At 37.1% G+C, this 11,807-nt stretch overlaps 1 protein-coding gene across 9 annotated transcripts in view; it reads left to right on the top strand.

The window, feature by feature from the left end:
- Positions 1-1,562: 1,562 nt before the first annotated feature.
- Positions 1,563-11,807, top strand: part of LOC129262019 (catenin beta) — a 31,767-nt gene continuing 21,522 nt past the window's right edge. Inside the window, exons 1-3 of one of the 9 annotated variants that reach the window (XM_064101863.1) lie at positions 1,563-1,759; positions 9,505-9,558; positions 10,250-10,408. In XM_064101863.1, coding sequence (XP_063957933.1) covers positions 9,544-9,558; positions 10,250-10,408 — 174 coding nt within the window. In that variant the 5' untranslated portion in view covers positions 1,563-1,759; positions 9,505-9,543. The other 8 variants (XM_064101858.1, XM_064101870.1, XM_064101866.1 and 5 more) reach the window with 8 other exon arrangements.

Raw genomic sequence — 11,807 nt, 5'->3', positions numbered from 1 at the left:
AATCCATACCCTCTTCAGTTTCTTGTTTCAATTCATTCTTTAAATAAGTGTTTGGTACCGCAAAATCGTAATATAGCCTTCAAAACGGACATACTGAAGCTTTTCGACATGCACGCATCAGAGTAAAATCGCATGAAATGACTAAAACGCTAGAGCAAAACAATATGTAATAGAACCGAAATAGACAATGTACGCTGAATGGCGAGCCGTGATTGGCTGTCAAGGTAAACAATTTAGGCTTAGTACTAGCCGTAAATTTAAATTCATTCTTTGCTGTAGGGGTTAGGCTAACATTAGGTTAGGCCTTTGGTAATGAATATATGGTAAAACTTGAGAAAAAAAAATACCAGTACTTGATCTTGTATGATAACGATATTGAAGTGCCCTTGATCTTTCCTTGGAAAAACTTAAACAAGCAGTTTTTGTTCAACTTGCTGTCATTTCTTTATTTGTGCATCAATCATGTTCATACTTGGTACATGCATGTATGAACCTTGGGTAATACCACATGTGAGCCCATGAGAAAAATGGGGGTCAAAATCAAAGGTCATCTAGTGGTCAAAAGGTTAAACGTTATGATATGTCTATCCTTGTATTTTCAAGTGTTTGTTCAACTTGCTCTCATTTCTTTATTTATGCATCAATCATGTTCATACTTATATGTATAACACATGAACCTTGGGTAACACCACATGTGAGCTTATTAGAATGATGGGGATCATGAGGGTCAAAGGTCATCTAGTGGTCAAAAGGTCAAATGGTACATGTATGTGTATCCTTTAATTTTCAAGATTTTGTTCAACTTTCTTTATTTCTGCATCAATTTTGTTTACACTTGGTACAAATAATAATTGGGTAATAGGGGGGGGGGTAATACCACATGCATTCTAATGAGCATGATAAGCTCAAATGTCATCTAGGGGTCAAAAGATCATATTGCATATTTCATTGATCGCGAAATCGGGTGATACTAGTGAACCACCTTGTTATTTTGTTTCATCGTCAGATTGGGCACATTTTGAATTAAAGGATTAGGAAAGTTTGTCCTCTGTATCAATTACTATATGACACTGGATAGAATCATATTGCTCTTGTCGCATACAATAAGTCATATGTAATTGGAATGCACTTCCGGTAATCTTGTACAACAAGGCAAAGACTAGAGTGAAGATTTTCTCCTTCATGGAAATGGGTAAATGACTTGCTGTGCACCCAATAGGTGAGCAAGCAGAGTAAATGGGTTTTTATAATTGTAGTCTATTATTCAGTCATCTGTTGTTATTTGTTGCATTTTTATTTGTGAATATATAGAATACCGGGAAAATACAATAAACTACATTTAGGTCGGCCTGTAGTGTGCACAGTGGATGTGACTGTATAAAGTGTGAGACCTATAAGATGTAGGTCCACATGTAGAAACTCGAAGCCCTTAAATAATGAACAACTTTATGTCTGAATATTTATTCAATGGAAGACTATGTTTATTGTGGCTTCTCTGTGTGTGGGAGTAGCAGTGGCTTTGTGTGTTTGTATAGCATTGGTATTCATTCCAGTGGAATGCCAAATACAGAGTGTGTGTCATGGGAGATAGGAGGGTGTACAGTATGTACATGGACCTGCTGTTTATCTCAACACCCTTGCCTCCTTCACACACATGCACTATTGCACTGGCAATTGGAGAGGATGCACTTTGTTTGTTTCTGTAGGACTTCCAAGTGCATTTCGCATGAGCATAATGATGCTGAGTGCTGAGATTGATGTGGGTTACAAATGAATTTATATCCTACATAGAGTAAATCCTGTATAGTGATTGGTTCAAGTAGCATCATGTGACCGAATATATTTCAACTATGATGTTGCGTGACGTCAGACCTCGATATATTTTTGGATATACCAATATTCTGACGTCATTATTTCACAAAACTGGATATCTCGGCGCACCGGCTTGCGCGCTCTCTCTCTCCCGGGCGCGCAAGTCCAGCGCGATGCGTCAGCGCAGACACTAATCTGCGTTCCGCTGGGCGCGGTGGCTCGGAAAAAAGTAGGTAATTCAACAGGACTTTGCATGCTCAGCGCATAGATTTTGGTTATAAATTATTAAAAGTAGGATATAAAGCAAATATATCAGGCGTTTCATTCGAAAGCATAGTGGGAATATTAATCCTCGGTTGGACTGGCAAAACTACTATATTTCCCTCGGGGCTTCGCCCCTCGGGAAAAAATAGTAATTGCCAGACCAACCTCGGATAAATAATTCCACTATACTTTCTCAAAGCCCGATATATTTGTTTAATGGATTCATGATCATGCAATATACATATCAGAGTACATGCAGGATTGACTGTTTGCTCTTACTAATAGAGATGCATAAAAAAATGTAGGCCTATGATGCAGTTATGCATTGAATTTTTAAATGGCAGTGTGATTCAATTTTATGTCATTTGTTTTTATCTAGGCCTACATGTACATGTAGGGTCAGTGATTTTCCGTTTCAAAAATGGCCTTGTTCGTTTCAGAAATTCTTACATTCCGTTTCTTTCAGCATGTTTGAAAACGGAAATGCTGTTCCCCCATAGACTTTGTATACATGAAAAAGTGATAATTCCATTTACATAGAACGTCAATACGCATTGAGTAGCGATGTCACAACACTCGTGCTGGTCAAAATTTGTATCTGCCACTGTACTAACGCATTAGAATCTTATCATACCTATACAGGTGCACAAAATATTTTGACAAACACATTTAACATTACCTTTCACATTATTAGCATTATTTTGCAGTTGAATTAAATTTTATTAATATATAATTTGGGGATTTTTTTTGACATCGTTTTGAGCAGTCAATGATTTTCGCCTAAAAGCCATTTTGGATTTCAAGAGATATTGTTCTGTTACCGAACTTAGAGAGCAGCAACATACAGCCGTATTGCTGCCTTCTACATGTATATGTTGGTTATAATCAAACAATGTGCGCATTTATGTGAATGTTTTCGATACGGCCCAGGCCGTCCGGCGGGGGCTGGGGCGAGGGGTATACGTTGGAGTCGAAAACAGTCACGATGTGTGGATTGTGGTGATTGTAGCGAAGTGAGATCGTTTTCAATTTTATGGGGTTTTGTGGCCAGTTAATATTCATATTGTGTTGAGATTTTGGAGTAATTTATTTGCACTGTTCTGTGCATTTTGAGAAAAAATATGTTTTCCATGATTTTCCATTTGAAAAGCCACTTTTTGTTTGAAAAGGTCTTTTCCGTGAATTTGGTTCGTTTTCCGCGATCGCGGTAAATCTCTGTCCCTATCTATTAACATGTAGATGGAGGTCTAATTGTCTTCAACAAAAATGTGATGTACATGAGGCTTACATGTATTCACATACATACATGTTGCTTGTAGGCCTACAGTATCAAATGAAATTCATCATGAGTGGTTAGTGGCAACAAGTACATGTAGGCCTATAGCATTGGCCCTAATAAGAACAACAGATGCAAATTTCAATATTTTCCTGGTTTAGATTTGCATGAAAAAAAATGTTTAAAATATGATTAAGCCTACATGTAAATGAAATACACAAAATGAGAGGTATTTAGCCTTTAGGCTATTATATTCCTTTTTTGTTTCTTTAATGTTGAAGTGAAATTGATGCCCCCCCCCCCTACATGTATACATGTACATGTATGCGCATGAAAAACACAATGCTAAAAAGATGAGAAACATTTGTGGCTTACATTTCAAAATAAGAGACAGTGATAACGAAGTACTGTAAGCATTGTGGGTGAGAAGTTCAAGCCAAACGTCAGCATGGAATATCTAGTATGTGAGTAAGATGACCCTGGGTGGTTTCAGACCGCCTCGAAGTTCGCCAGTTCCAGGTATTCTCTGATCGGGAAATTTACCCCGATCAGAAAATACCAGGTATTTTGGCGGTGTGAAAGCAAACTACGCGTAATATCCCCGAAAGAAAATACCCGATAAATAGTAGGTACTTGGCGAAATTACGAGAACTTTCGCGGGGATTTTTCCAAGGTCGTGGGTATTTTGGCGGTCTGAAAGCAAATTACGGGAACTTTTAGCCCAGCGTGTCGTTGGGTGCGGCGCCGTGCATGGGTTGCTCCTGGGCTAGTGATTTTGAATTTCGCGCCTTGCTGCTTATCAGACCATACTGCGCATGCTCGTAACTTCAGGAACTTATCCCGAAGGGTATGTTTCAGGGCGGTGTGAATGCAGGAATAATTAATGGGTATTTTTCAGCCTAAAAAAGTTCTCGTAATTTAACGGGGATTCTTGTGATCGAGGCGGTTTGAAACCACCTCCTGTCAAATTTTCTCAGATGATCACTAGTACTTGCCCAGACAGTGACATGTACATGTAGTCTGTTTCAATCAAACTTCCATCTTTGTCTGTGTGGAATATGCTAAAATGGGTTGTACATCAGTACACCAGCACGCATTACTGTGGATTTTAATCAGTTTCTTATGAATGTCTAGTTTCTTTTTACAGCTGGGAAGGAGATTGACTCTCTTTGAAATTCTTACTTTAATTTTTATTTAAACTACATGTACATGTACTTTGTAATTCATATTTTCATTTTATATATTTATTATTATGTATTTTCCAGGGGGGATGCCATATTGTTTTATTTATTCTGAATTATTGTCAATACATGTGCTACTAGTGCTTAATTCTAGGCCAAGCATTTATTCTGAAAGTGGAATCGTGATTGAGCTGAACATGTAGGCCCACTGATCTCTTCACTCTTGTGACATTCATGTCAACTGGTGTGGTGCCATTGGAGAAAAGCTTCTGAACAGTTACACCCCAGTGCCCTGACTTTCACATTCCATTGCACCATGGCAATGTCAATCAAATCCTAGCCCAGACTGCCTGTAAGATGTCATGCTTGCCCATGTAGTCTACCGCTTGAAGCCCATTGGATTTTGCAGTGTTGCATGTACATATAGGATAAAATTAATGTGTACTTGTACAGGTAAATCTGTATCAAAACTTGTAGACCAGGAGAGCATTTCATCAACATTTTTGTCTGACAAGTTGTCAGATCTGACAACTTTCCTTGATTTTGATTGGATGAGAGGCACTGTAACTGTCGGATAAAACAGGACTTGTCGGACAAAACATTTTCATGAAACGCTCCCCTGAGTGACATGTAACGTACTACATGTATTACTAGGTGAACAATATCTGTGCATGTCCTACATATGTAAACACATGTAGAGTGTTAACATGTGTATATTTCAGGTTTCTTCTTACATGTTGCATTTCATCATATACATGTACAGTAGGCCTACATGTACATGTACTCAATGCATGAACACCTGTATATTACACAATAGCCTCTTTGCAATACATTTTTTTTTCTTTTTAACCCTTTAGCACCTGAACCGCCCGAGACCGCCCTTCCTATTACACACTGAACCGCCCGTACGTTTTCTTTGCGCTATAGTATCTCTTGTCTATGATTTACCGTGGTAATATTGCGTGTGCATATCGTATAGGTTGGCTGCTACATAGATCTGCATAGAAAAGTGTATGCTCCTATTGAGTATAATAGAGAAAAACCGATTGACATGCATCGGTGTGTAGCAAGTTCCAGACTGTTGCGCAGTCGATATCAGCAAAGATGGCTGCGTCCATGTCTCGGAAAACCACTTACTTCGCCGAAGAAGCTCGGGCCTTGCTATATGTTCATCAAAACGTTGGATATCACACAGAGTGACATCTAGATGTGTGTTGGAATTAATATTTGACATATTTGATTCAAGATCTGGCGAAAACTTTAGTATTCTGTCAGTGATACTTTACATTTTTTTGAAGGCGTGGGACTGGGGCGGCTGAAACCCGAACTTTTGTTTTTTTTTTCTTCTCGCTCTGCAAACGATTGCCAAAGGTCAATATTCGTATATCTGATTGAACTTTGCCATGTACCATTCTATTCAACAGGTCCTATGCTAAAAAATAAATATAACTTGTAATGAACAAAAGTAAATTTATAAAAAAATATTTCAATTTGTTTGGAACAATGCCTACTTATTACCAGTTTTATTGTTTCCTCCAGTGAGTAATTGCCATTATGCATAGGAATCTGTAGGTGCTAGAGGGTTAAAGCCATTGCTTCAATTAGTGATGTACATTGTAGGCCTAAGATGTAGGCCCTCCATAGTCATATAAACAACTGAAATGGCAATGTATTACCCAATACAGTTGTATCATGTGTAGTGTTACATGTACATGGAATTTGTCGATCTTCACTGACAATTTTGCTCTGAGCCAAACAGATACAAGGATTGCAGTAGCTTACAATAATATACAGTGAAAATCACTATTTGTTTTCATGAAATCTCCCCAGACTGCCAATCATTGCTCAAATTGTCATCACAGTAATTATGATGAACAATTGAACAGATCAAATTACACAATACGTGTGGGGCATGCAGTACATGTATGCCTAAGTACCATCCTTGATAGTTATATGTGGTGAAGATTCATCAGGTTATATTTAAGAGCGTGATTGATGAGACTATTTGTATCTCTGTCACATAATTAGCATGGACAGGGGAGTAGTCTGTCATGAGCCTGTAATGTGCCAGATGACAGGTCTAATTAATGACGCCAGCATTTCATTAATGCATGTCTGTCTGTATTGATTGGTTCGCAGACCAAATATACAGCTACATAACATGTTTAAGAGTTCATGTACATTGTGTACAGAGGCAAATATGACTTCATTAACAACATGGAAATCATATGACCTGTACATACACACCCTGCCAAAAAAAGTTTGAAGGGGGTATAGGCTAATTAGTGTTCTATCGGTTCATTGCAAATATTTCCGTTTGAATTCCTAATTTAGTTTTTAACCAATTCTCATGAAATTTGGAACACACTTACATGTAGGTCTTGGGGTAAAGATGTGCGAAACTCCCCTTTTCACTTGTTTCCGAAATTGTGTTCCAATGTGTTGGCATGGTAACATTATATTATGGCAAAACTTGGGTAAAATCTTGTGGTTCGGAGAAGAACAAGAAAGTTATGAACATTTTACATGTATGTTGAGATCACTAATTTAATAATGATTTAGACATATTCCCATTGGCAATGCGACCAAAAATATGAAATGTCCTACTTGGACAACTCCCAAATTACTTTTCTACATATTTTACTTATATTGTCACATTTATCAAGTCTATCCAGAGACCAGGGCCCCGTCTTACAAAGACTTACGATTGATCCAATCAATCGTAACTCTTTGGAACTCTTTTGAACAAACATGCATTTTATATGTTGACTTTGCTGGCTTTCCATAGTTGCGATTGGTCGGATCAATCACAAATCTTTGTAAGACGGGCCCCCCAGAGGTGTTTTTTTTTCAGTGGAGGACTTGAAATAGAGGGTAATTTTCATGAAATCTGTCACGGACCAATATTTTGAGGTATATTTCAGTGTACAAAGGGGAGAGATGTACTTCAGTGACATCACAAATCTTGGTCACATCGACAATGGGAGCATCCCCATACATAGCATCTGTGATTTAAACATTCAAATGCTCAAAACTTTGTCTATTTTCATGCAAGTTTGATTTATTTTGGGGCTGTCATTCTCCTTTACATGTAAGCCATAAGTTGTCCTCTGGTTGTTTACTTGTAAGCCATAATTTGTCCTCTGGTTGTTTACTTACAAGCATAGTAATTGCAATCATTTTTTTAAAAATCTCCACGAGTCACTATCTACCATCCCCCAATGAAATATTTACTACTGAACATAATGTCGTAGTAGAATACACTTTTGATTTGTTTAGCATATTCATCCACCTCTGTGAATTTACACATTGTTTTCCTATGCAAATGTCAAAAGTTCATGCCACTGTCTGTCAATCGTTAGAATATCTCATCCATGAAAAGAAATAAAAATAAAAACCCTGAGTCCATTATTCACTGGCATACTGGAAAAATGGGAAGTACAAACTTGTCCAGTATTTTCATTCAAGCCTGATTCATCTCAGAATATAAAGTTTGCTTACCGGTATATACAAAAAAAAATCAAATTAAAATGGTTATTAGATGCTTTCAGAAATTGGTAAATGTAGATCTTCTTTGAAAATTTTGCCATTTTCTGTAATAGTTTACATTTACAATGTTATGTGCATAGGCCTAGGCTACACCTACATGTAGCTTCATTTGACAAATACATTTCTTGTGCCTATGATAATCTCTTTGTTAAATGTTTTTATCATCCATAAATGATGCAATGTGAATGACTCATGTACATGTACACAGCATACTTGTAGGTTTACATGTTGGCCTCCTCCTTACTACGTACCTGTAGTGTACTCCAATAATTTGTGTCTTGCCTGCACAGCAGATGTGAGACAAAAATGTAATACTTGCGATCAAAGCAGTAAAAAGTCAGAACTTTATTATATGAATATCTGAATTTTGATTGCCGATATTTGCTCTAAGTGAACTACAAGTATGGTAACCCTTTGAGTGGTACAATGACCATACATGTATGTCAGCTCTTGCCTCATTAACTCTGATTTGTATTTAACAGAATAGGGACATTGTGTGGTTGAATGAGTGCATACATTAGCACATCTCCAAATGACATGTACATGTAGGAAGATCATTTTGCTGAGGTTTGACTGTACTCATGTACATTTACATGTACTCTGTACATACATTACATACCTTATGCATGCGCAGCAATACGGACTATGGGTGGAGAATAGATAAGCCATGGTAGTGTGTACTTTATGTCTTGAGATATGCAGTGTGAGTCATCTGAACAATAGGAGGGCTACATTGAAAGGCTCACAATATAGGCATTCAGTGGTTTGTACCTTTCATAGAAGATCTGAGCCTATTTTGTTGTTCTCATGGGGAGTATTGAGAAGCCCTTTATAGCTTGTGTACACACTGGACATTTACAAACACTGATGATAGTGCACACATGACTGTTTTCTTTTCTTTGCACATGATATTGTGTAAGCTGTAGGGCGTACTTTATACAGGCTTTGTGCACGTTGTATGTATCCATCAATTAAAATTCACCTCTGATACTGACTCAAGCATTCCTTTTCTTCAATGCTGTACTGTAACCATGTTAGTAACTTTATTCATTTTAATTGTATGTTGTACCTGTACTTGTACATTGTACCAAAAGCATCTTACATGTTTAAAAAAAAACTCTGAAAGACTGCTGCTAAGGGATGCCACTTTTCTGACTATACTAGTCTGATTTCAGACTTTTCAGTGCATTTTCAGCCATAGAAAACACATTTGGGTGATTTCCAGTATTACCAATGTTTAGTGGCATCTCTGATAATTAGTGGTTTGTTTTTGCTCCCATTTTTTTCAAAAAGAAACTTATTTCATTCATAATGTACATGTACAGATCATATAGGCCTACTGTACGTGCTGATTTTCCGTCTGCATACATGTATATACTTTGATCATTTCCTTATTATCTTTGTGTTTTTTATTACTTTCAGAGTTTCGTTGACGGAGATTGAAGGAGAAAGTTATACACCATGGAGCAGGCAAGGGTAAGAGAGAATCACTTATTTGCAAGGAGGGTGGTTTCACAAGAAGATATTCTGAAAAAAAGCCCATGTGCACTTGATATAATTGAGTGTGTGGTACAGGAATGAATATGTGGAAGGGCACATCCCTTGATTGTGATGTGACCTATGAACCAATGCAGTGATGCTTTTTATCTCACCCTTCCTGGTTTTAGCCATTGATGGGTTCATTCAGTAGCATAATGAGCAAAAGTATGGGGCAGTAATTTCTTAAAAAGCTACTAGCGTATAGAATTGTTGACCTTTTGATACAGCCTTGGATACAAAAATAAAATGTTGTTATAGATTTTGACATACTCTTTGCAAACTAGTATCATATTTCACCCTTTTTCCCCCCTTTTCTTTCGTTTTGTTCTCTTGTTTTTCTTGGTTGTGAAAATTTTGTGGGTCCATGGCCTTCCAACGCCCTCCCCCCATATGTTCGCCAGTCGGTTTATTGATAGGTGGATCAGACATCTTCAAAAGACTTTGGAATTCAAATTAAACCAATTTCAGAATTAAATTTCCTTAGGTTCCAGTCCTTAAATCAACTATACCTGTAGTTACATAGTGATAAGATAAGTATGTGGGACTTCCTCTTTTTTTTCCCCAGGAATTTATCTGCATATATTTGTAATTTTATGGGTTTTTTTCTTTGTTGTTTTTGTTATTGCAGTACTCTAACCAACAACAGCCTGTGAACCCACAACAGAAAGGGTATGGCGGTCCAGGGCTTCAAGACCTGCCAAAGCAAGACCCCATGCAGAATACCATGGAATGGCAGCATCATGGCTATGGTATGGATTCAGGATTTCAGAGCAGCGCCACCTCACATGTAAGTCAAACTCTGACCCCGTTCTCATTACACTTTCTAAAACTAGTTTACTGGAATTCGGTTCAGGACACCAGTTTGGAAGATCGCTTTGCTAGCATTCCCACTTGATCACCCGAAAGTGGTTTTGAAAATCACTTCACGTAAAGCGACCTTGTTGCTATGGGAAAGCTCTCAGTGGGCTGACTCGTTTCGCGCGAAATTTGGAACCGCAGCGTAGGCATTCTACACGTAGTGTGTGGAGTAGCGCGCTAAAAATGTGCGAATGTTGCTTCCGGAAGAACGGTTGTGTCCTCACTTATGCTAAAACCATTTTAATGACGCAAAGCGATCTGGAAAAACTACATCGCGAGGAGGTTTTATGAACTGGTTCGGAAGATCGCTTCGACCGTTCTCATTACATGTTAAACTAGTTTCCACTTAAGTAGTTTCCAGTTAACTAGTTTTAGGACGGCAGTGATAACGGTGTCTAAACAGATTTCCTTTAACTTGATATTTATACAAGTTAAGTTTTATCTTACAAAAATATGCTTGTATGTAAGATATGTAATGGAGATTTTGACCTTTGGTTTGTTTTGTAATCTGGAAGGCTTATCTTTTGTGGGAACCATTATGAATAATATTATTACCACATTATATTACTCCCATGTGTTAGCAGTACAATATTGGTTGCCTTTCCCATTTTAGTTCCTGGATGATCAGATTTCTTTTGTTCTTATTACTTTATTATATGAAATTTAACATTGATAATACAAAATTCTAACCATTAAAAAAATACATATTTTGGCTATAATGAGTTAGACAAGTAGATCATGATGTTTGTAATATCCTGGTTGATCGAATAGAGGGAGAAATGTTATAGGTCAAGTCCACCCCAGAAAAATGTTGATTTGAATAAATAAAGAAAAATCAAGGAAGCATTATGCTGAAAATTTCATAAAAATCGGATGTAAAATAAGAAAGTTAAGACATTTTAAATTTTCGCTTATTTTTCACAAAACAGTGATATGCACAACTCAGTGACATGCAAATGAGACAGTCGATGATGTCCCTCACTCACTATTTCTTTTGTTTTTTATTGTTTGAATTATACAATATTTCATTTTTTACAGATTTGACAATAAGGACCAACTTGATTGAACCATATAGTATTAAACAATGCTAATTGCACATGTTCAGGAAGGAATAAATCGTTGTTTCATACGACAATAGGGAAAAAATTGAATATTTCACATTTCACATAATAAAATACAAAAGAAATAGTGAGTGATGTCATCAGTCTCCTCATTTGCATACCGACAAGGATGTGAATATAACTGTTTTGTGAAATTAAGTGAAACTTTAAAACACCATAACTTTCTTATTTTACATCCGATTTTGATGAAATTTTCAGTGTTACGCT

The sequence above is a fragment of the Lytechinus pictus genome, chromosome 1 (assembly GCF_037042905.1).
Source record: "Lytechinus pictus isolate F3 Inbred chromosome 1, Lp3.0, whole genome shotgun sequence".
Lineage (NCBI taxonomy): Eukaryota > Metazoa > Echinodermata > Echinoidea > Temnopleuroida > Toxopneustidae > Lytechinus > Lytechinus pictus.
This window is presented reverse-complemented; position numbering and strand designations above follow the sequence as displayed.